Raw genomic sequence first — 26,242 nt, forward strand, 5'->3', positions numbered from 1 at the left:
CAATCAGTGTCTCAACTTCTGCTTCTGCTGCACAGTCAAGCCTGATATTGCAAAGGAGGTTCTCTGACGCAGCGTATTATCTTTATCAAATTAAACAGTTTCCATATGATGCGCTTGAATGTAATGCGTAAACGACTTAAAAAAACAACAACTTGTCTTACCTGCTGTGCGCCCTCCTGTCCAGCTCCAAAATAAATTCTTTGTTAGTTTCTCTCAGGTTTGGGGTATGCGTGTGCGTTTGTGTGTGTGTGTGTGTGTGTGTGTGAGTGAGTGAGTGTGTGTCCGCTGCCCGCAGAAATACGTCGTTTTGCAAGAAAAGCGTAATTGCAACTCAATTTCCCTCCGTCTGTATAGTTCTCTGGATGTTGCTCCGCGCCCCCCTCCACACACCGAGACACGCTGGGCAGATAAAACGCGCTACCGATAACATCAACAGCAGTCCAGTTATATTTGATCTTCAGATGACCAAATCATTTCCTTTTAGATGGGGCATTAGCGCGCCCGGAGAAGAAAAAAAAAACATCCACATCCCAAATAGTTGGAAAAATAGCAACCTCTTTTCACTTTATCCCCCAAAGAAAAGCAGTCCTTTTTCAGAGTTTTATTTTTCCTCTTTCACTTGCCTCGAAATCTGATCGGCCTACTGAACTAGAAGGTATATTATTCTAACGATGCCGGTGATGCTGCGCATCCTGCATCCTACTTCCCAGTGAGGGGAAGAGCGCAAAGAAAAAGCCAGGCAGTGATTTCGCTTTTGTGCCTTCAAACAAACGGACCTGTAAAACACGCTCTGTGCAAAAAAACCCACCTCCTTTACATCTTGTGCTGCTGATGTATAGTCCTGTCCAGTAGGTTGTATCCACTGCGGTCCGGTGGAAAGATGCTGAGCAGATTGAGGTGCAGGCGAAGTCTCGCTGCTTTTTCTTGCGTGCACACTCTCGCAGTGAGAGGGGATTTTTTTGGTGCCTTCCTCTCACCGCGGCTGACCAGACGTGAAAAGGAAGACGCTCCGGACTCTTGATGCATTTATAGGAGCGTCGAAAACTCCGGAGCTTGTCAGAGCTGCATTTCTTCAACATGTAAAAGCAGCCTGCAGAGGAAGAAACCGTCTTTTTAAAATGACAGTGTAATGGAAGGTTCAGCAGTGATTAAAAAAATGAGATCATGACTTTCACCAAAATAAATGTCCACAGAGGAGTTATGTCTTTGTACAGCATCACTTTGATGCAACTTGCTATAAATAAATATATCTCTATCTGCTTACTGCGCCCAAGGGCAAGTGGAAATGTAGACACATTTTTTAAATATCTTTTCTCTCCACTGGGAATGCAGCATCAGGGCACAGTCAGAGCAGCAACAAGGTGCCTTCTCTCCTGAACAGGTAAAAAGTACAGCATAACCCCTACACAACAACTCCTACTGACCTTATCGCCAATCAGCAAACAGCCTACAGCCTCAGCTTGCACTTTTACATCTGTCAAGATCTGCGGGGATTCAATGGGTCAACAATAAGGTCATTCTGCTGCTCTGTTTTGCCCTTTGACTGGCTGTTAGTGAATCCTTTTTTTCCCAGTATATTTCCTGCACTTATCCAGTGGTGCCCCCAGGGAGGTGCTGGTGAGATGGCCATGCCCCATGTGATACAGGCAATGTTTTAATTAAACTAGTGCAAAGGTAGTGGTGTCTTGTGAAACTAGAAAACCTAAGGCATCCATCAGTATCAACCATAGACTGTATATAAAGATGGACAAGGTGTCTACACTTACTCCCACTGTACAAAAATGAAGCCAAAATACCGAGATATGGCCACTGCCATCTTGTGCTGATGACATCTTTTGGAGCCAGAGTCCGTGGAATATAGATATCAACAATACTGTAATTCAACTCATATACCTATCTGACCAATTGCAGGAATCGCAATTGATCACAAGCACACAGACTGGTAAACACAGCTGTCTAATCTGACATCAGGCCAAAATGAACACTTGAACATACATAAGCATGGTAAGAACTACCTAAAATGAAATAAACTGGAAGAACTTACTTTGGTGTGTACTTTGAGCTTTAATTTGGGCAATGTCCTATCAGCTATATATTTTGGATTCACTTTTGGGGAGATGTCTTTTCATCCATTTTTATATATAGTTTATGGTGCCAACCATACATAATGTCCTAAAGTTAGGCACAATTTGGATGAGGAAACAACTAGCATGAACATTTCAAAGGTGTCCCTTGAACTCTTACATCAAGATATCTGAATGAAAATCGATTCTATGGGTACCAACAAGTCTCAGCTAAACTACACTCTGAGAAAAAGTGGTTCTTGACTTGTGTTCTGGAGAACTTTCTATGCTTAAAAACCTTTTAGTTGCTTTCTTTGGAGAACTGAATGCAAAAAGAGTTCTTTAAAGCACATTGACTGCTCACAGTAAATGTTATGTTACTTACAATCAAAGTACTCCTACAAATTAAAGCTGTATGTTTGTCTTTTTACGGAAAATGATAACCAACCTATTTCAAAAACAATAATATTATAATATTTACATACAGATACGTTACACATTAAGACAGGATTATTGTGGAACTCAAAATGTTAAATGTTCTGGTATTGGTCTGTATAAATCAGGCAGACAAAGTGTTATTTTGAAACCAAATTATATCAGTATGCAATTCCTTAACTCTCCATATTGAAATAGATTTAAACTAGCCTATATTGTACAAATTCCTGAAATTCAGTTTTTCACAGGTCACCCATTTGTTTGTGAATTTTTTTGAAACCTCAAGTTCAGCATTTCAGCTGTTGTCACCTTTGATTCTTGGAGCTAGAAGTTACCATATTTCGAGCAAGGTGTGAATCTAACTGAGAAGTCAAGGACTCTATCAGCAGACAGCCTGTCACTCAAGCGGCACCACCCAAAAATATGCATAACTTCGGGCCTAAATAAAATGTAAGCGGGTGAGTTTTTACTGAAAATTCACCCTCCATACAATTCTCATAGATGTTGAAATTAGCTAAAGAGGCCAAAACAGTTTTTTGCATGCTTATTGGATCATTGCCCTTTTTTACACGTTTTTTCAAACAAATCAAACCAATCTGCCAGGGTTTTAAAGGATTAAATATCTTGTGAAAGGCATCTGAACACAGTACAAGAAAAACGATGCTGATCCAGGTTTCGAAGGGTTAACTCGCCATCGTGATATAGTTATTAACTTACCTAAACTACAACACAGAATTGCACAAATTTAATTATGGCTTTTGGTTTGATGTGTCACCTCAAGATTTGGCCCCAGTGGCCTGCACTCATCGTGGCTCCACAGAGGCCACCAGTTCATTGCGCGGTGGGAGAAAAGGCGAGTTGCAGCTACAATAGTAAGAGATGTCCATTTTGTAACACACGGATGAATCACTTGTAGTAGTGGACTTAAATGTCTGGTTAAACACCAAGCAGTGTAGTAAAAGGTGAAGGTTGATGAAACCAGACACGAGAATAATGTCTTGACATTTTAACTCCAGCCCACCACCCAACTCTAAGTGCAGCAACCAATCACGCCATACGTGTCTCTGCAGTTGAGAGACTCCAGAGAGAAACTGAAGAGCAGCCCATCCACATGCAAACATACTGCTCAATAGAGAATTGCTTGGAGAATCGAAGAATAGTGTCACGTACAAGCAGGATGGGAGGAAAATAAGTTGAGGGATGCTTTTCCCATGATAGCGGAGCGGGGATGTTTTCTTCTCACATTGCTCTTGGATCACAACTACACGAGGGCTTTATTCCTTAGAAATCACCTGCAGCAGCATATATCCACAGGCGTGTTTAGATATGGCCTCAGGAATAACAGTGAATGAACGAATTACACTGTAATTTGCACTAACACTGTAGCAGATTTTCCATATCCTGTAGCGCATTATTGCTAATGCAATATGCATACCATACAGTCAGCTATGTGTCGAGTAATTTATGACCTATTATTGATGAAAATGAAATCAGCATGGCTCAAGTGGGACTCAATGAAGTGATAATCAACATTCCATTATATGTGGCCAAAATGGAAACATATAGGGATATTTGTGTCTAGTAATGCAGACCGAGAGTGATATTAATTTTTCATAAGCTCCCTGGGACAAACACAAAGCCATGTTGAATATGTATTAAGCAATTTACTGTTCTTTAAACTTGTTGGCTAAATCACTGTTGTTATCTTGAACATCAGGAGTTTGTCCCTGCTGACCCAAAATGCAAAAAAAGCAGGTTGCATTGACAAAGACATGCTGTCAGTCAATAACTAGGAGAAGGAGTCACTATAGGTGCCTGAAGACATGTCAAGATACAGCAGAATCAGAGACATCTTCTTTTATATACTATGCATTTCACAATGCAAAGACAGTTTTGCATAGGTGTGTTATGCTAATAGTGACTAAAGTAGCCTTAATCTGCTGGGGTTAAGAAGAGATGAGAAGCAGGCTACAGAGGTCTGGTAAGATCACCTCTTTCTAACTGCATACCCCCAGATTTTTTGTTGTTTCCAAATTTCTAGTCTTTATTGCCAATGGTAACTGGTTTGCCAGATGTTAATGTAAATAGGTGGATTTCCCCTTTAGGTGTCTGAGAAATATTCTTTAAAGTGAAAATAAACTATATATAATTACATTCACACTAATAATGATGATCTTTGCTCTAACTTATTATGGAGTTAATGTTGATTGCATGTTATAAAGGCTATAGAAAAATGATACCATCCACATTTCTATCAGTCTACAAACCTTGCCTGAGCAAGTAAAGGCTCAATTTACTACACAAAGGTAGTGCTTAATCCACATTTTGTGTGGAAAAATAATGGACGTTGATACCATGATATCACCCACTGGTTTGTAGACTCTTGTTTTAAAGCCTTGAGCTCGACAATTTGGTCATTGTGAAAAAAACAAACAAACTTTTGAGCCAGAATTGACCATATTTGGCCAAGCGGTCTGTGGAGGAGTGATATGTTGCTCTGACTCATAGACTGTGGTGAATATGCCCTAAATATGTGTAACTTTAAGTTTTGATAAAATATAGGCAGCTGAGTCAAATAAAAGTTTACATCCACACAGTTGTCATAATTGTTAGAACTCACTTTAAAGACCAAAACATTTTACTCTATCCTGTTGTAGATCTAACTATGTTTATTTCTGCTGTAAATTTGTCACTTTAACATGTCGGTCTCCGGGGATTTATGCTGTTGTGGAGCCAGTCTCTAGTGGCCATTAAATGAACTGCAGTTTTTAGCACTTCCCGTGTTGGCTTCATTTTTCTGCCCCGGAGGATGCCACTTGGTAATTCATTGCACAACTGAAGCAGAAGGAATGTAGCGCCTCTGTTTTCCCCAACAGCTATCGTGGCTATTGTCACTTACTTAAAAGTATAAGTGTAAGTTCTTTGTAATAACAATCCCCAGTTGCAGAGTGCCCTGTGTTATTGGTAGTTTGAGAGCGATCTGATTATCTCTGTGCCAGCAGCACCGACAATAATACCACCTGAAAATGTTTAGCATGTAAAAATTACTGGGTTAGCGATTGTTACAGTATGTTTTACAGAGTAAAGGGCAACATGATGTTTCCCATGCAATGTCAAAATCAAGCCGATAACAAAGAAAATGTACATAAAACCACAAAGCGTGAATCAATGTAATGATTTTATGCTTTAAAGAACCATAATGACATTAAGATGATAAATACAGTCATATAACTGTTTTATTGACATTCTTGGATTTTATATTCTGCCTGTCGTTAATGGATTATTGACCTTTATTCTTCCCCTCCCTGAGAAAACTCCACTCAGATCATCCCATACTGTCAGCACTGGTTTTATTATTTTATTGATTACTTCCAATGTATGGCTTGAGATGATCCTGCAACATTTCAGAAATTTGAACCTCATATAATATGAAGAAGCTTGTCAACTTTGGGATGTATTTCCTCAGGCTACACCGAAAACAAAAGGCTAACAGAAATGCCTTTTAATCTTTCATTACTGCCTTGTTCTTTGTTTTGTATTGTGTCTTGTCTTTCATGCTCTCTTTAAAAAACTAAAAGCTATCACTGAAAAAATTGCTTTGTAAACCTAGTTCATTGGTGTTATGTTAACAGCAGTCGGCTGATTTCAAATCCAGTGCTGATGAAGTGTTCATGAAATTGAAGCTTATACAGATTTACATTTAAATTGCAAACTGAAGTCAGAATATGATGAGTTGAATTATTGATTCAGTGGACAATCCAACCACTTTTAGCCTTTGAACCGGAGCAAATTGAAGTTGTTTAAAAAAAAACACATGGGAAAAAAGGAAATAAGCAACATAGTAATGAATGTTTTAAAAACTGTGAGGAAATTAATAGATTTATAAAAAAATATTTTAAACAGCAGGGAAAAAAAACTTTTTGGGGTTCTTTCCTCCCATTATTACTATTACTATTATTATTATTATTATTATTATTATCATCATTATCTTTCCTTTTAGTTTTTTCTATTTTTTTTTTAACTAGATTTCAATTCTATTTAATATTTTACTAATTTCCTGCTAATTTTGGGGTCATTTCTTCTTTTGTTGCTGCCTTCTTACGTTTTTGAAAGAAATCTGGCCAATTTGCTCAGGTTTCAAAGGGATAAATTTAATAAAAAGTACATTTTTTTTTACAAAAAAAAGGTTGTCAGTTGCTGACTCAGTAGCTCCTTTAGAGGTCTGGTTTTACCATAACACACCATCAACAGATGAGAGGGGAAAAAAAATTCCTACATTACTGACACACTGTAACAGTTGAGACATAAATGCACTGTCAATGTTTCCACAACTTCGTGCAGTGCAGTGGTAAAAGGGCTGCCCACATTGCCAATGAACAGGACTGATTTGCTGTGCAGAGTTGCAGCTTAGAGTTCTCTAGAATATGAACGGGCATATCTGATGTCCCATTTCAGGCCCTGTCATAGTCGTGTGCATCTCCTGATGTGAAATAGGCTGTTAATGGGGCATGGAAAAAACTCTTAACTGTGGCTGAAAATCTGACTTGTGGAACTGGCACATTGACAGCTGCATAGCATTTGCTAAAGCACAGTACAGCACAGTATATGCCTTACTGGGTGTCATGTAGCATTGGGTTGCAGTTAAACTGTGGAACGAGTCACAGCAGCAAGATGGAAAATCAGCCACATAAAGGTGGTGTTCATAAATATGTTGCATTCAAGCGATGTCATCCAAGAGTCTGCCACTGTCTCTAAGCCATCTGCCATTGGTGAACTCTGTACACCTTGATTTATGTTTGCATGACCACATCTGACTTGAGACACCATATTTGTGCGAGAGCCATTACGTAATTAGGCAGCGCACTGACACTGCAATAGGCATTATTGACTAAGTCTTAAATCCCACAATGAGCTGCAGCGATGTGTGGGTGGGATGGATGTGAATGAGGGCGCTGATGCTGAAATGGCAGGACAAGGGTATAGTCACCTCACTATGTTGCGAACAAGGGTGCGTGGAGCACCTCACAATGGATGACACATTTATGCTGAAGTCAGAAAGTGGGTGCATCCCTACTGGCTTATTGATTGGAGGAAGCTGGCAAGGTGCACTAACAGGGAATAAAATTCACTGACAAATCAGAACATGGAGAGTCAGCAATTTCCCTCATTAGCATTCAAAGCATTATTCTATTGACAGCTGTTTTGGCACTGGCTCCCTTATTCACTTGTCAACCTGAGAAGTTCCTTTTCTATAAGAGAACTGGGGTGAACTCTGCACTGAACTTTGCAAACCAGAATCAAAGATTGCTCATCACCAGAAGTAAATCTCCAATTATTTTGTCAATCTGATCAGCCTGATTGTCGCAATTAGCTTTTAACTATGAGTGATGAGGTCACACATTAACGTGTGTTAGTGTGTGACAATGCAATTATTTTCTGTGCTTCTCATTGCATCTTGGCTTCTCTTGTGTGTCTGAAGTGGGCGTGGATAGAGTGACAACGTTTACATGCACAAAGTAGTCCAGTTTTTGCCCTTATTCTGAAAAACACAATATTTACACTGTTGACATGGATAATGAAAAGGAATATCCCACTAATGTTATCATTTAAATGTAGCTGCAAATAATTGGTTTAATGTGCCCTAACATGCCGTTTGTCATGTCAAAATTTTGAAAAGTGGAACATTTGGAGCCACTTGTGCCATTTTGCTTCTTTGCATCAAATTCAGATTTTTCCCCAAAGTTTCCTACCAGTGACAGACTTGTTGGACTGTGCCAACACAGCCTCCCTCTTTTATTCCTTCAACCACCCTCTTGAAAAGGTCAGCATTTTAATATTTGTGTATTTCCAGCAACCTTTGGATATCCAAGTCTTTCATTAAGCTTAAAAATAGGTGTTTTTTCCCTCCAACCAGAAATGTGGGATTTTTTGGGGGCATGCATCTCTTTCCCCTCAAACCGTTGGCGAGTTGTTTTGCACACAATGCATCCATGACAACACAGAGCCTACTATACAGACCATGTGTTGCAAAGTGCGGTACAACTCCCGATTGAGAGGTATATTTCAAATGTGCTGTATACATGTCCAAATAATGCTAATAAAATCAGCATGATACTGCCATATCCCACATGTCTACATATGCATATGCTGTTTACATGACCCATATCAAATTCCTAATATTGTCGGAATAACAGTAGACTATTATTGTGCATGTAAACGTAGCAAGTGACACAATTCTGTGCATCGATCAGGATTCAGAAGTATTTGAAACAAAATCTGATGTCAGTTGTGAAGTTTGCTCATGGTGCCAGGTCAGGATCAATCAAATATGATCAAACCACACCTACACAATCCTGATGAAGCAGATGAGATGAGTTTTTTTGAGGCAAACTAATAATAAAGAGCTGACTAAATTTTTGTATTCCAAACTTTTACTGACTGTTGCACATTTCAGAGCTGTAATCACCCGTTCAGCTTTGAGAGGGACAATTTTTTGTCAACCAAAGCTTCGAGGTGGTTCTAGGGTAACTTATTATTTTGGACTGGTGTTTGGTTACCTGTCATAACATAGCCCTTATTTTTTTCTTTTTCTTTTTTATCAATATATTGGGGGAGACATTTTTAACTCCCGTGTATGTAACAGTTACTGTCAAGGCAAGGCACAATTAAATTAAAAATCTAATGTTATGGAGAAATATGTCAAATTCAAAACAATGTTTTCAGATGCTTTAATGCTGTGTAAAATGACCATGCTATTTTTTTATTAATTTTTTTTTTTTTTCGGTGTTCTTCATGTTTTTTGGTACAAATAAATGTCAATTCTGAAGTGCAGTGTTCACAAATAGGCTCTTGACACACATTGAGCATCCACTTCGAGGGGATTACAGTGCAGCTGAAGTTTTGAGGGGGTGAAACGGTGCATTAGTGAAGCATATTTGTAACATTTATTGTATTATAATGTTGGTGTCAGATCAAACGATAATGTAGGATGAGGCCAAGCAGCAGCGAACAGCACAGATAGCAGATCAGCTTTCAATCACTCCGCACCTTGTCAGGGGGATAAAAGACTGACTGTGGGAAGGATGTCACATACATATGGACATACACATAATTATATGTACATATATGTGAAGCTCTCAGTGCGCATTGATGCATGACCACATGTGCATGGAGAGTGAACCCTTCACCTTGACAGCAGCTTGTGTTAGAGATTGATTTACAACTTTCAGCCACAAGTAGTTTGACACCTCTGTTTCCCCTGTGAGCCATTGCAGTTTCAGACACCGCAAGGCCGGCTGGTAAATATTCATTAGCTATGAATCAGTCCACTGCTGCACTGGTGCAGCACTTCTGTGTCAGTATGCCAGATTGTGTGTTATGCTGCCTGTGTGTGCACACACAAACATACTACCACCATGTCACCTTCCGTCCCCAAAGGTCCCTCAGTATTGTACATCGTGCGACCAAGTGGTGCTGCTCATTTTGCATCAGCTAACAGGATAGATCCCCGTTCTCCCTCAGACCGACAGCGGGCTAATGGCTCTGGCTCTCTTCCAGTGGCCAGAGAGAGATGGGAAGACATAACATGATGGATGAGAGAAAAAGAGAGAGAGTGGGTAATAAGGAATGAAGCAGTGAAGAAGAGCAGAGTGACATGAATCTGGAGCAGCAAGACCTCCTTTTCCATGTTGGTGTCACAGCAAAGCCATTGAAGACAATAATTGTGTGTGACAGTTTTGAAAGGAATCATACAATTAGATGCCGCCTGGATCTGAATTGCGTGTGCAACTGTGGAAATGCCTCTTTGTAGAAAAGCCGCTGTTGAGCATGATGAGTGCCTGATGGGGAAACCCAGGGTTACGTGCTTTGTTTGGACAATTTCGTCACTCGTAGCAAACCATTACAGAGGCACACAGAAGAGCTATATTGCACTCAGCTAAGGAGAATGGGCAGTTAAGTGTTTCTCTTACTCATTCCAAGGCAGGAGAAATGAGCAATGAGGACAGGTGGGAGCGTATAAGTGACAGTAATAGTTTGAGGAAGGACTCAAATCACTGCTTGCGAGGCATCAGGCTGGCAAGTAGGAGGCTGTACTTTAATCGCTACATAAACAGGAAAACTCTCAGAACTGTTGCCGTGAATAAGCAAGATCAGATCTCTGCAGAAAATAGTGCAGCTATTGAAGCATGCACATCCCTGTCCACATCCTATCACTGAGACGTAGCACGCATTGCCTTAGCTGCCCTTTCAGGAGCGAATCATCCGTCAGAGTATGACTCAGAAACGTGTATCTTTGACCCCAAATGACAAAAGTCAGTTTGAATTTGTGTGGATTCACCTGCAGGCAACACGCACACTCTCACACATGCACAACATCCTCTCTCTTCATATCCCTCCACTCAGGAGTAATCTAGTTCAGGTGTCAATGACCAGTCCGGATGTTATTAGGGGTTAAATAGCACAGATCACAATTTCCCGTCTCTCTAGGATTTATTAAACATTAGCAGCGTGTATTTTTGTAATCAGGTAACCACATCCTAGCCAGTGGCACACTGGGACTCTCAGTGCACGACCTCTAGAAACAGGGGGAAATGAAAGACCAGTCCAGATCAGCTATTACCTAAATAAGCTGTCTCTCGAGAACAGGTGCCCCCGCTCAGAAAGAGAAAAATGAAGTGAAGGGTATTATTTCAATAGGTCAAAATACCTTAACACTTGACAAAAGCCCATATGCTGTAAAAGCTGTTTTGAGAGGCAGAAGCCCCTTTTATCCAATTTTCAAGGTGAAGATGTTAATGCAGGAGTGTCAAAGCCTCTCTGTGGGCCACCACTTAATAGATGCCCTTACCTTACTTCCCCTCTATGCCAAATAGTGCCCTTGTGCACCAGTTTAGTGGGATTAGTGGGGCCCTCGACTGGAGTCATTCTCTGCAGAACCCCTGGGTGAACTTCTGCTCCAGTAGGTCCTAAGAGACGGCTCACCTTCAGGCCTTACCAGGGATTATTAGCGTCCACTGAATTTGTGCCCTCTTCAAAACCCAGCAGGATGCTGTCAGATGAGTGGAAGCAGACGGCAGGAGACGCTCTTGGATGCCCTAAATGACTAGTTTAGGGGCCCCCAGCACTGTGAAGAGAATAGCAACAGACGGCGAAACAAAAGAGTCATTTTCAATTCTGGTCAGGTTTTGTTGTTATTCTCTTTCTGTCTTTGCTCACTCTTATCTTTTTCTTCTTCTTCTTCTTCAACTGGATTCATTCCATCCTCATGTTGACATTAGCATTGGAGCATTATTGATCAGCACTCTGCAGGAGCATGTCAGGTAGATTAAATCACCTGACCCCAGCTTGGTCTCTTGGCATTCATTCAGGACTTTTAGACAGGCACACATTACCGCTCCTTATCTAATATTGAGATGCAGCTGGAGCTGTGAAAGCTGAGTGAGGTGCCCTCCCTCCCAACACCTCGCTGGACACCAGAAACACTGCTGCCGCAACGACTCCAATGCACCAGGCACTCAAATCTGATCTTGAAATGAAATAAATCTTGTATAACTTCTAAATGTTTCTTCATATTTATTTTAACACTAGTTTAATTTTGAAAAACGGAGAGTGAGCAGTGTCCAGTCTTTTAAAAGTAATTTTGAAAGCTCAAATGCAATCTGAGTGGGAGAGAATAACAAAAACTACGATTAGATTGTGGTCAGATGAAGCTCCGTGGACGCCTCAGAAATTCGATTCTGGCTCGTCAAAGAGCTTCATGTATTACTGTAAGAAATGCATTTTACTCTTTTAGATCTCATGCTTTTTCCCTTCTTTTAAATTCACTGTTTACAAATACTGTCAATGTAAAACAAACCTGTTCAGCTTCAAAGCTCATGTAAAATTCATGCTCATGCTTAAAACATAAAGCGAGCCAGCAGTGGGGCATCAGTGACTCATAAGAGGACAACATGTTGTAATTATGGATGTGGGCTTTAAAGAGCACCGCAAAAGACTGTGTACTGTACAAGCTCACCAAGAATAATCTCACAATTAAGAAAGCTATGTATGCTCTATGTACGAAAACGGAGACTCATGATTCCTAGATGACTCACTCTTAGTGACTCAGGACTTTGGTTGTACTAGGAGGAATTAAAAAAGGGAGGATGCCACGCACTGCTTTCAGTGCTGTCAGATTTATGCAATAATTATATAATCATTTAGCTGTGGGTCTTCATCAGGTATGCTTTTAAATCCACTGTGAGCCGTTATACACCAGCAGCTGCTTAAAACTGTATTGGGATGTGGGTGTTTCTCCATTCTTGGTGGTGTAGCCAGATGTTGCTATTTAATTTCTTAAGTAGCTAAAACATTATTGCAATTATTTCCAGGTTTCCAATCTAATGGAGAAGTTTGACACTGTTCCTATTCATTTCCTTGCTGAGAGTTAGATAAGATAATTAATACCTTTCTCCTGTCTGTATGGTAAATATGTAGCCGACAGATGGTTAGCTTAGCACCAAGACTAGAAACACAAACTGACAAAATATAATGTGTTAATTACCCCACTTTCTATACACTAATCTAACTACAGCCACCAATCACTCCAGCTACAGTGTCTTGCAAAGCAGCCCTGTCGCCTATACAACTCATTTGAAACAACAAATATGTTTAGAGAGAAACATAATGCAGAGAAAATTATCCCTGGGGGGTACTGTTTATTGTAGTTTTAGTGTATATGTGTGTGGCCGTGTTGCCTGTGTTTCTCTCGACCTTGTGGATGGATCCAGGGAGGACATTGTGTTAATTGTAGTCACTGTATATGTATGTGGCCATGTTGCCTTGTACTGTATGTCCAAGACAAATTTCTCCTAAGGGAGACAATAAAGGCTTATCTTATCTTATCTTATCTTTTTATTTTAGATATCTGGCAAGTCACCAAAAAATGTTGATACTAGGGCTGTCAGTGTTAACGTGTTCATTGTGATGTGATTAAGGTCCATACATAACGCATTCTATTTTTTTGTTAATCGCTGGCTGACACCTTCAAGTGGCTGTACCAGACAGAGTAAATGTAATTAGTAATTAAGGGGGGGCTACATGATGCTTCAATGTTCTTCTTCTTCATTTCACAGGGTCCCTTGACCTCTCATCTCCAGATATCTGAATGAAAATGGGTACCCACGAGTCTCCTATTTACAGACATGCCCACTTTATGCAGTTTTTTGTTGTCTTTTACTCTGGTAAGAATTGCTTTACCTTGTCAATATGGACTTAAAAACTGTTTTGTAATGCAAAGTGATGAAATTGTAAACGTGATCAATCACAAATAAAAACTAAAATTTTGTGATTAATCACAATTTAAAAAATAACTGTTCTGCAGCCCTAGTTAATACTGAACATGTCAGCAAAATGTTCACTAACAAGGTATTTCAGTTACTTTATGCCAAATTCAAGCAATACAGTATCCAGTCCTGGTGACGTCAGCCTTCGTTTATTTTTTATTACCTAACCAAAATCAAAATCTTTCCCTAAATTTAAGTGTTTTTGTTTCCGAAACTTAAGACAAGAGTCTGGATGCTACCCCAAAGTTATGGTGTCAAGGTCCTGCACACCCATCATACTCCCCAACAACACCCTTCCAAAGCCTACATGGTACACGTATGCAGTGGGGATGCATGATAATATTGGCACGTCGTCAGTATTGGAAGATATAGACTTTAAAATGAAATCTATGAATTGGCCAACATCTGATTTCTGCCGATATCACAAACAGATTTTTTTAAAAAATTTTTGACAGATTGACCACGGACAAAACATCAACCCCAAGTGGAAGTTTTTTTTTCTTATTTTGAACAATGAATGTATACACTGTCTTTCGTGTTTGCATCTGCTGGTGGGCCATCAGGATAAGAGTATGTATGATGTTAATTTCATGACAGAAGAGACTTGATGATCACTAAAATTAAGTGCGGAAAAGTTGGACCTATTGATCGGCCAAATGATTTGTTATTCATCAGCATGTCTGATATCGTCAAATAATCCAATATCATGCATCCCTAGAATGCAGTATTTAATTACCTGAAACAAATAAAGGATTTCTACAACCTGGAATTAAAATGGATGGGGGGTTTGTTTCACTTGATTTATACAACATTTATATGTTTGAGGATGCTAAATATTTTATTGTACAGCAAAGAAGAAACTTGAAGTGCAAAAGTCAATGCTTCCTAGAGTCCCTTTTTGCCACAAATACAGCTGCAAGTCTCTTGGGGTATCTCTCTATAAGCTATCTACATCCAGCCACTGGAAGTTTTGACCATTTTTAAGCCATTCCAATACAGTTTAATGTTTCCCCTTAAACCTCACGAGTGTTGCTCAGGGTAATTGTCCTGCTGGAATGTGAACTTCATCCCAATCTCAAATCTCTTGAAGACTGAAGCAGGTTTTCCTCAGGGATTTTCCTGCATTTAGCACCATCCATTATTCCTTCAATTCTGACCAGTTTCCCAGTCCATGTTAATTAAAAAAAACGTCCCCAGAGCATGCTTAACTGTTGGGATGGTGTTCTCAAGGTGATTTCTTGATCGCCAAAAAAATCTAATTCTAGTCTCTTCGAAGCAGATTTCTTTCTTCTACATTTTTGGTGAGTCTGCCACAAATCTAAAAAGTGTGGTTTTTTTTTTTTTTTTTTTTCGCTGTGGAGCTTTCCAGCTCCTTCAGGGTTATCTCTGGTCTCTTTGGTGTTGACCTCTCTAATTAATGTCCTTGCATGGTCTATGAGTTTTTGTGGGCATCTCTCTAGGCAAGTTTGTTGTGGTACCAGATAGAATACCAGATTTTTTTTTTACATTTTGTCATAATAGATTTATGGTGCTGTGTGGGATGTTTCGAAGTTTCTGATATATGCTTTTTAAACACAACCTTTAGCTGTGCATGAACTTTGTCACTGACCTGTTTGCAGAGCTCTTTGGTCTTCATGGTGCTGCTTGCTTGGTTGTGCTGCAGACTCTGGGGCCTCTCAGAACAGGTGTTTATATACTGCGATCATGTGACACTTAGATTGCACAGGGCCGGTTCTCATTTAACTAATTATGTGAAGATAACTGGGACACGTTCAATATAAAAAACAGCGTACACCGTTTGCTACAGTTTCAAGCTGATCAACATACTTCTTTGAAACAGTGTGAAACTGGCTTTAAGATATGTTTTCTCTTGTTTGGTGGATGTGACAGAGGTATTACCGAAACAAAAGAGACTTATTTAAACCAAATCCTAATAAACGTTACTAATTGTACATACAATTCATGCAAAGTTTTTTAGATTGTAACACATTTTTCCCATGCCAATAAAGTCCCTTTGAATTTAACTTAAATACTGTCGTATAAAAAGGCAGTGTGCTTGCGGAACTCAACAGGATGGTTAATACACAACTGCTTCCATTTAAATATATTGCAATATTTTGACAGGACTAAAAGCATACTTGGTAGCACCAGAGCTTATTTAGGGGGTTCATATTACAGGGGGTGAACACATGTACACACCCATTTTTCATTATTTTATTTCTTTTCTTGTTTTTAAATTTCACTTCACCGGGGGGGTGAATACATTTGAAAGGCACTATACATATTTACTTAAACATTGTAGTGGCATTAATTTTCTTATCTAAGTCTCAGCAGGAAAGTGAATAAACATCAAATCAGTCCTTTTATGGTTAAAATAAATAAGTTTTCTACTCTTACTGTGCTCCTTTGTGAATTACTCCTCTTCTTATGTTCTTGCAGACCAAAGCAGCCATATAATAAGGATAATAAATAACTAATTTCTCCTCCTGACCAAAACCAGCATGAGGAGGAACAAGGCGGTCTTCATTCATCGCTGTCACATTCTGTAACTGAGGACCCATCACATGCCCAGAGGACAACAAAAGCAGCTGACTGCAGCCATGTGTCTATCACACCACACTTTGCTTCCCTCGCTGATTTTGTTTTTACCTTTTCTCTACTTTCATGTCACAGTATACACAAAACCAGACATCTGCTTTCTGCCTATCCAATCTGGCTGGACAGCAGCAGCATGTGTGCACCTCAGCCAGCCCTGGTCACCAAAAGCAGCAGAAGCACGCCTGCCAAAAAGTGCCATCGATTTCTGCTGCGACTCTGAGCTACGTTAAGCTCGGTCCCAGGTCACAGCTCAACAGCTCAACGCCTCTCTTTGGTTTCTCTTTCACAGCAGACTGAACCAGGGAGCCCAATGCCAGCTGGCCTGCCCCGGAGCTTTTTACCCAGATACTCCATCAAAGTGCAATGTGGTAATTAGACAGGGTTAACGCCAAGCTATGCCACAGGTGCCCATTTATTAGCTTGATTATCAAGTGTCCCATAGCAACAGCCACTGAGTAGACCTGGTTATCCTTTCTTTTGTTTAGCGCACATGACTCTGTGCTCTTTCCGCAGCACATATTTTAGCATATTCCTCCCATTTGAAGGAGTCAGTTCATTCATCTCTCAGCATCGGCTTAACACATCCCCTCCACATCTCGCCTGGCTCATTGTTGTGCTTGGGACAGTCAGTGATTACTCCAGAGAGGCCATGGATTAATCAGACTGTGGAGAGCGCATTGATCTTCAGTCCAATCCATCAGATATTGGCTTCTGCTCGATGGAGGGGAAGAAGTGCAGCATGAAAATCAATCCTATAAGGTCAGGGGTTCCATTTTGAGAAACAGATTATAATTGAGGTGACTGTGTTACATGTAGTCATCAAATGTCCTTGATTTAGAATGGTGTGCAGTTCAACCTGATTATAAACAGGCTTTTGACTAAGCGATTCACAAAAAAAATATGGTTTTAATTCAAATACTTAATCTGTGTAACAACATTCTTATATTAACAATAAAAAACTAATATTTTAGGCAGGGAGAGAAAAACAAACAAATTTTTCTAGTTTGACATGTAGTTACAAACACTTTCCCTTCCTCTCCTCCTTCCCCGCCAAAAAGAGAGCAGCCACAGCCATAAATCACCACTGGAATTGTTTATTTATTTAAATCCAACTTTAACTTTTTTAGGCGCAGTCCACTTTATTTTCCTTTTTACTTATTTCCTACACAGTTTGAAATATCTTTGATGTGCTGAACCAGAGAGTGATTTATTGCATTGGAAAACAACCCTACTGTGACTCTGCTAGAAAAGGTACCCCAAAATAATGAGGATGAAATAATTATTTTGTTGACCTCACACTGTCTTGCAGATCCTACTAGTGATCGACCGTATACTGGTAAGAACAGCAGCTGGGCGTGTGCATTCCCCTGCAAATACACGGATGAATATTGATGAGTAGCTCACTCCAACCAAACCCATAAAATGAGGCGCCCAGAATAGGGAATGAGGCCCATTCTGTGCATGATTTGCTCAGTGACAACATCAACTTTTAACATGGGTAGTGACACTGAATACCTATCTGTGTGACAACACCAGCAGCAGCAACCAGTCACGCAACAGCAGAGTTTGTTTCAATTCTTTACGGTGGTGCTGCAGACAGGCCTTGGAAATATGTAAGAGCTGAAACATCAGAACAGATGCACTTGTATGTGCATTAGCATATTGATGAGGAACTCTTTCTGGTCAGAAACAGGCACACATAGCATGAAGTCAGGTAATGAGGGACATCAGGTAAAATGGGACAAACATCTTGGGCTCTCTAAATATTCCCAGCCAGTCACCAAACACGTTATTGACAGGTGCACAGGTGCTTAGGTTTAGGCAACAGAAGCATATGATTAGGGCTAGAAAAAAATATGGTTTAGCTCTACATTCATGTGAGAAGCAATGGTATTTGACAACTTCAGGATGAGAATGGGCTGCAATAAGTACTGCAGTGAAAACTAACTGGGTGTGGTAGGCTACACTTGTAGCACGAAAGAGCAGGTGAGTAGATGGTAATGACCTTTATTTAATCTTTTGGCAGGTTGAATGGAGCAAACGTGAGTATAATCAGGATGCAGGTAAGTAGGGACAGTTATCAATTCTGGGGTGGGGCAGAGTTCATGGGTCGAGCAGAGTTCGTAGAGAGACTGGGGTGAGCTCACGTTCACAGGTGATAATTAAGAATTTGAGTGGGGAAATTGTAAATGGGGGGCGGACTGGCAAGTAAATGTATCAGGTAAGTCGCAGAAACACTTACAGCAGGGAGCTTGTGGGAAAAGCGGGGACTCCAGAGAGGGGCAGGCAGGTCTCGTGGTCAAGGAGGAGCAGAGTTGGCGTCAGGCAGGGAGCGGAGCAGACGAATCAAGTAGGAGCAGGCAGCGGGATCAACGAGGACAGGCAGGGGATCGATGTACCATCAGAACAATAAACACCAGCGGCACTCACATGGAGATGTTTTGCTTGGCGGGAGGCTCTGAAGATAGTTGATGATTGATTTATAATCATAACTTCACAAGACAGTTTACTTTTTATGGAAAGGGGTTTTGAGTGATTTCTAATGCATTCAGATAAATTACGACAAAAATTTAGCTAAAATTTGACATGCCAGCATGTTCTTGGGCTACCAGGTATCATAAAATGATTACTTATGTGGATATTACAGGCATTTTGATTGTTTTTGTCACTTCAAATATGTATAAGATGATGCAGTGAGTCCATATTGGCCACAATACTCATACACACAATTGGCCATAAATGTTACGCACAGGCATGTCCAATGCAGACAATGTGGCACAGGGAGTGAACAGGGAGAGCATGCAGGAAAGTTGGACAAGCATTTTAATAAATAGGTTACAGAAATGATTTAATGAATGAATGGCTGAACAGATGAATGAATTTAATCACTGTCTCATTTCACGATACCAGTTGTCTCATTTTACATAAACATGTCATGGGAGTGAGGTGGGGGCTCTTGATGTGCTCAAGAAGGTCCAGTTTCCAATCATTTATATTTTCTTTATAGAAAAACAGCAGAGATCTATAACAAGATCTTAAAGTAACATTAAAGGTAATCAGATTTTTACATTAAGTTTTCTTGGTAATCTACCAAAAAGTGTCTCCACCTTATATGTTGTTCAGAGTCTGATGTTTGCAAACCAGTTTGAGGGAGATGTGGATGGAAAAATTTCACATTCTCTTGAATACCCTCCTTGTATGTTTCCTGTCATGGGTGAGTTATTTAGTCAAGCATCCTTATCTTGGAATTAAGCCCCACGACAACAACCATAATGATGCGCTCCACCATAATCACCTGCAACCATTCTTTGTGGCACACAGCATCAGGTAAACACATCAGATCCTCAACCTGATTTTCAGCCTTGAACATGTATCCAGAAATGCATGCAAATCAGTGCCTGAAAACATGTTTTCTGTTCTGTTTTTATACTATGACACAACATTTTGGGCGAAAAATAAAAAAATGCAGGTTTTTTGATGTAGTTAAAGCTTTGGTTAAGGGATAAAGCTTCTTGCTCACAGCACTGTTGCATAGCAAAGAGGAGAAGGAGGAGAAGGAGGAAGAGGAGGAAGGCTCGTCTCAACGGAGCTTGACACAAACTGCCCTCCTGAAAGGCTCTGATGTGACTGACACCTCTCTCCTCTTTGTCTTTGCCACTCCAATTAGCTCGGTGACAGGTGCATGTGGAGAAACGAGACAATCAATTACCGTCCCCTCTCTTTTGCCTCCGTCCTCTCATCGTCTTCTCTGTGTCTTTATCACACTCAGTCCCTCTCCTCTTCTTTTCTATTACTCTTAATTTATTGTCTTTTCTTCATCTTTTCTTTCCACTTTCCCATTCATACCTTGTCAGGCTTCAAAGCACATCCTCCCTCTTTCTCCTTCCCCCTCTCCTCTCTCTGTGTTTCACTGCAGCATGCCTACATTCGGGGTGACGGGGAGAGAGAAAGAGAGAGAACATGTCACTCAGACTGCCAGGCTCCCTCCTGCTTTCCACTCAGACACACAGAGAAACACTGATGTGACTCCACTAATATAGGTAGCAGTCAGCCCCGACAAAGTCACAATAAATGCTGCAGAGTCCTCTGTGGGATCCTCTTGACCACAGTTTTGTCGCATTACGGAGGCAAACTGGATATATTCCTCAGTCCATTTATTTGTCAGACGCTGGAGTCAAATGTATCTAGAAACTCAATAGGTACCCTGGGTTATTTAAAACACTGATGTCACTGCAGGTTTCAGGGTGGGTCTTCTTGACTGGATATTTAATGGTGGAAGTTTGCCACCTGCTGGTAATGATCATCACCTTCTCCAGTGTCCTTTGTCAAACCTCTCTGATGATTCCTTTAAAAATACTCACCCTCGTGGCATTTAGAGCTGCCAAAATGTCCATAAAAAGCGTTTCATTCTGTTAAGGTCAAAAGGAAAATCCTGATGCCTGACCAAGAGGATCAAATTAATACGCTCCAAAATGTCCATGACGTCCAAATTTCTAACCCAGTTTTCAATTTTGAAATGGCTTCAGGTGAAAACATGCTTAGCATTGCGTGTGTCATTCAGTTTTGGTTTCTCACATACAAGAGGTTATCTTTCAAATGTGCAGAGTTCAAGTCCTGTAACCATCAACAATGATCTCTGACAGCTGCATCACAACATGAAGTAACACGGTGCTGTCTGTCTAAATGCTTCTGCACATTACTGAATAGCTACTGTAGTTCACAGACCTTTACTTTACTCAACTACTGAAGTCGAAAGTCCAGTGAAGCAGCAAAAGCATATAGCTACCAAACTCATGCTCAAATTTATATTTCAGCCAATTCCAATTTTATAATTTTACTTTTACTTAAAGGTCCAGTGTGTAGAATTGAAGTGCATCTATTGGCAGAAATGGTATATAATATTCATAGCTATGTTTTCAATAGTTTATAAGCACCTGAAAAAATAAATTGTTGTGTTTTCATTACCTCAATATGAGACATTTATATCTACATACAGAATGAGTACTCTTCCAAGGAGTCCGCCATGCTGTTCTTTAGTAGCCCAGAGCAGACAAACCAAACACTGGCACTACATAGGACCATCCTCACATTGGCCACCGTAGTTCTCCTACATGCTTGGTACACAGGAAAAGTTTCAGCTTTGCATCCTCAACGCTAGACACCACTAAATCCTACAAAGTGGACCTTTAAGTCAAGCTGTCAAACAGACAAAGTTGTTTGTAGACAAATGAACAAACAGACAAGGACAAAACTACCTCATTGGCAGAGGTACTTATCTGAGGGAACATAGGGCTGAGGCAGCCTGGTCTTACTCACAGGGTGTCACATTACACCACATGTGTCCCCTACATCTTTTTAGAACACCCTTAAGTGTCTGCGTGAGACGCACCAGCTTTTAACTGACTTCTATGTAAAGCTATCCACATCATTACCAGACAGGCGTATGGATGTAGTATAGGCTACAGAGTGTTAGTCTGCTTAGAGCAGGTGGGTCCAACAAGTACAGGACTTAAACACGTTTGTGTCCCCATGTGAAAAAAAAGTCAATGTTACTTTGTTCGGTGAGCCGTTAATCACTCAGTTTTTAGTCATTAGGCAAGTTAGTCAACTTATGTGAGTGACGCCAACCTCAATCTTTTCCTAGCCCTTACCAAATAGTTTTGCCACCTAAACGTAATTGCCCACCCATCTTCAGAAGGAGATGATGGTGAGTCACGTCAGTCGACTCACGTGACTCAGCACCAACTCCTTCTGTGTCATGATGCAACGAAAAAGGCTGCTTCTGGCATTATTATTACAATCTAGATTTTTTTTTTTTTTTTAAAAAAAAAGGATAAATCAAAAACAAAAATGCCGGGCATGACTTCCCATGTATATGACAAGTAGGGATGAGGTCACATTGGGCTGAGGGCTCATAGACACAATCCCCACGAGAATGTATAGAGATGACATCATCAGCAGGGATTATACCACGCACATGAGATACAGCACTGACATTTGACAAATGTATCTATCTGATACAAGTAAGGACAAGAGGTCAGCGTGTAATAAAGATAAATTAAGACCAGTGAACATTATTCACTGATACATCATTGACTCCATTCAAAAACAGCTATATTTCAACCAGAGGGAAAAAAAGGGTTGAGTTCTCTACAGTTAGGATCGGATGTCTTGGTTATCTAAGGTTTATAGATTAACAGCATTACTGAACATTTGTCACTTTGATAAAACAGAGTCATTTAACAACAGGGTGAATAAAAATCCAAGGATGAGCTTCTTTTTTTGGACACACTTGGCTGATCCATCATGACTAATGCTCAGGTGTCCTTGATCTCTCTCATTGTGCTTTCAGTAAAAAAAAAAAAAAGTCTTCAATCATTTCGTCTTCACTAAAACAGTCACTTTAAGTGCTTGTACAAGTAAAATGTTTTACTGGCCAACGGTCATCAGTGTAGCAGCTTGTCAACTAGGTCATTTTATATCTTTACATGAGATTTAAAAGAGAAATTGGGAGTAACTCACCCTCCAAATGAGAATGAAACATCATTTACTCACCCCACTTACTTGTGAAGAAAACTGTTTTTTTTCCCACATGCCTCCAGTGAATGAAGAATCCAAAAACTGAGATAATCTTTGATGAACTGAATTAAAATTGGTCTCTGTTAAACAACAGCAAAACTATATTCAAACATCCGTGCAGTATATCCCAAGTCTAATTTATCCAGTCCTATGCTCAGTACTTTCCAAACACACAGCCCTCTTTAATCAGAGAACTACACTAAAAGTGAAACTTATCTATGCTCTCTTCAAACCAAACTCCATTTACAAAAACAGTAAATTTACTTCACTGAAAGCAGGAGCTGCTGGTCTCCTGCTGCCTCCATTGGTGGTTTGCTTGTGTGACGCTGGTGGCTCCAAACCAACCCTTAAAAATACCAAAGTCACAAAACAACGCAAACTAAGTGATAGAGGCAGTTGTAAAGCAGCACACTTGTGTTTAGTGAGGTAAAATTACTGTTTTTGTAAATGGAGTCTGGCTTTGAAAAGAGCATGATTAAGTTTCTGCTTTAGTTCAGTTTCCTGCCAGAAAGGGCTGTCTGTTTGAAGTGAATTTGAGTTTCCTTGTATAGCAAAGATATTTCCCGCCCTACTCTGCCCTGTTCTGCATCTGATTGGCTTACCCCATCAAAGGCTGCAAGTACTAGCCAATCAGAGGGAGTAGTGCAGGTCATTCCTTTGCTATCCCAGGAAAATCAAATTGCTTTGGGGAGCATATGACTAGATAAATGAGTCTTGATTATACTTCACGAGTTTTGTGAAAGTTTGAAAACAGACGTTTTGATAAAGTTTTTCTGTTGTCAAATGCAGACATCAACAACTTCAGTTCATCAGAAATTTTCGGTTTTTTTTGTTCACAGAGGCATGCAGGAAAAAACAAACTCTTCTTAACAATTTTAGCATAAGATTTCAACATAAGATGAGTGACTGATATACAAAGGGTCAACTGAAGGGTTAAAGTGACCCTTTAAAGAAAAAATAACAGGCAAGGTTTTCCTTTTTGAATGTGTCATGGCACCATTTATTTATTAAAGTTATGCATAACCTTCCAACTTGATCATTGTACATTTGTTGAACTTCATGACATTATTAGAATATCAGGCAGTCAAATCAGCATCGCCAACAGTAGCAGAAAGAGGCAGCATTTCTGTCAGCAGCTGATACAGAGAGAGCATGAGCGCTCCATGAAGATACCCGAAGGCAGATGAGGAAGCATGACATATAGAGTGTGGGAGGGGATAAATAAGCATGAAAGCCACTGGGCTGTGAGGAAAAGGAGAAGGATGACACCCATAAGTGTTTACAGGGAAAAGAAGGGAGAGAGTTACACGCAAAGGAGATAAGGGGCAAGACGAGAGGCAAAATAGCCCTCACAGTGAGGGGGAGGAGGAGGAACGAGGAGGAGGCAGCAAGGAAATGCAACAGGACCAGATCAGAGCCTTCAGACTCTTCATTCTAGTTAACACCACACCTAGAATTCATCTGAAATTCTAGACTTTAACACAATTCAAGAGTTTGAAACACAATGGGATCTATCCATCACCAGTGCAACTCTGGCCTCTATCAGTCTGAATATATTCCTGCCATTTCATCAGGGTACGCTAGGCTAGCGTGCTTGTCTGCTCACACAGTCACACTAACCCTGTAGCAGGAAAAGCAGCCAAAAAGGTAACACCATGGCCAAAAGCATGCAAGCAATGTGGGAAACACTTTTAAAAAATGAAAAGAAAGAAAATAAATACATCTTGGGATAAAAAAAAAAATCTTAATACATTATCTTAAAATTTCCTTTTCTTGTTTTGTGTTTCATATATATATATTCTAAACACACATCTTTGTACATTTTGGTATAAGTTCTCTTTCTTGCAGGGAGGTCCGGGGAAAATGGGTGTTAGATGGTAGAGGGGTGAGGTTATAGGGGGCAATCCCACTTCCCTGATTGCCTTGTGCTAATGGAGGGGGGCGCGGCATCACAAAGATGACTCCACCCTTCAAATGTTTCTGCTCACACTCAGTCTCTCATTCTCTGTGGCAACCATAGGCGATGGCGATGGAAAGAAGGGGGGCTCAGCAGTGAGAGGACAAGCTTATAGGATGTCCAGAAAGTCCAGGACACAAGAAGTAGGAACAGACTACAAGTCAGTACTTCCTCTTTGGGACCAGAGCCAAAGACTGCGGTACGGACTTCCACTATCTCTTATCTGGGGAGAAAAATGAGGCGTTGGATCAGCAAAAGGACACATACAGGCAGTGATTCATCTAAAAATCAAATTCATATGTGGACACTGAGTGTGAATTGAAATACCTTTGTTTCCATCCGTGTCTGCTGCTGGCCTCTCTGGCCTTTGGCGTATTAGATTATTGTACTTGGCCTCAACCTCCTGCAACAGAAACAAACAATTGCCAGATCAGACAATTAAAAATGACCCAAATGTATAAATATCATACTGTTTTTACAGTATTGTTTGTTGGTGAGCTCAATTTGATACCTTCAGATAGTTGAGGTTGGCCTGAAGGTTTCTAAGGTGAGACAAGACCTGTCTGCTAAAAGAGGAGAGGCTGCCAGCCTGTGACGCTGAAGAAAACCTCAAGTTGATGCCAGAGTCGGCAACACAGCCTTGTGAGGTTCTCAGCTGCTTCCCTGTGGTTGATGCCAATATGTCATCATCTGTGCTGCTCTCCCCTGGGCCACCGTAACCCTCCAGGACTAAATACCCTGCTGAGAGAATCAAAAGAAGCCTTTTGGTACTAGTGCTGAGAAAAAAAAATGTTTGCAGGATCAAGGAGACAAAGAGCACCCGCAAAGCAGCAGCTTACAGTCACTACTGAATTACTCTTTATCCACTGAAATTAGCATGCGTATGCATTTTTTTCAACGCGAGAAAACCTGTAAAAAGTAGGCGACAGACTGCTTTGACACTGCAAGTAGACCAGAGCCATTTTCATGCTTCTGCAGTACGCCTTTCTGTTTTTTGTTTTTTTTCTAGTGCATCATGTTCCATGTCACTGACGGTTAATACGCAATAGAAAGCAGCATGGAGGCCAGTAAAAATGTTACTTGTGGTATCATTTAAAAAAAAATTTTCTCAAAGTTGGTGCCAACAACATTTTGAACAATGCTTGAGCACTGCCTGGACAAATATGGATGTTATTTTGTGGCGGCACATCATCCTATTGCACTGATAGGGCTACAATTAACATGTCCGCCTGGGTGTACTCCAACACTGCCGCTTGTATTCAGAGCTGATAAAAAAAAAAAAAAAA

The 26,242-nt window shown here is 40.3% G+C and overlaps 2 protein-coding genes and 1 long non-coding RNA gene across 9 annotated transcripts in view; all 3 read right to left on the reverse strand.

The window, feature by feature from the left end:
- grik4 (glutamate receptor, ionotropic, kainate 4) overlaps positions 1–1,057 on the reverse strand; it is a 391,090-nt gene extending 390,033 nt beyond the window's left edge. The window contains exon 1 of one of the 2 annotated variants that reach the window (XM_088078927.1): positions 809–1,057. The gene's annotated coding sequence lies outside the window, so the exon portion shown is untranslated. Of the gene's footprint in view, positions 1–161 lie in introns of both variants that reach the window. The other variant, XM_088078926.1, reaches the window with a different exon arrangement.
- A 7,994-nt stretch (positions 1,058–9,051) lies between these two features.
- Positions 9,052–15,480, reverse strand: LOC148189353 (uncharacterized). Its single transcript, XR_015776719.1, has 3 exons — positions 15,432–15,480; positions 11,347–11,622; positions 9,052–10,048 (listed from the first exon to the last, which is right to left on the reverse strand). It is a non-coding gene; the product is annotated as an uncharacterized LOC148189353 (long non-coding RNA).
- Positions 15,481–23,969: 8,489 nt separating this feature from the next.
- The window catches only part of arhgef12a (Rho guanine nucleotide exchange factor 12a), a 45,896-nt gene continuing 43,623 nt past the window's right edge, over positions 23,970–26,242 (reverse strand). For 5 of the 6 annotated variants that reach the window (XM_042486384.2, XM_042486385.2, XM_042486388.2 and 2 more), the window contains 3 exons: positions 25,468–25,697; positions 25,284–25,359; positions 23,970–25,179 (listed from right to left, as the gene is read on the reverse strand). In XM_042486384.2, the coding sequence (XP_042342318.2) occupies positions 25,169–25,179; positions 25,284–25,359; positions 25,468–25,697 (317 nt within the window). In that variant the 3' untranslated portion in view covers positions 23,970–25,168. The remainder of the gene's footprint in view (positions 25,180–25,283; positions 25,360–25,467; positions 25,698–26,242) is intronic. The other variant, XM_042486386.2, reaches the window with a different exon arrangement.

This window comes from Plectropomus leopardus, chromosome 6 (assembly GCF_026936395.1).
Source record: "Plectropomus leopardus strain MGB_pleo_1.0 chromosome 6, ASM2693639v1, whole genome shotgun sequence".
NCBI lineage: Eukaryota > Metazoa > Chordata > Actinopteri > Perciformes > Serranidae > Plectropomus > Plectropomus leopardus.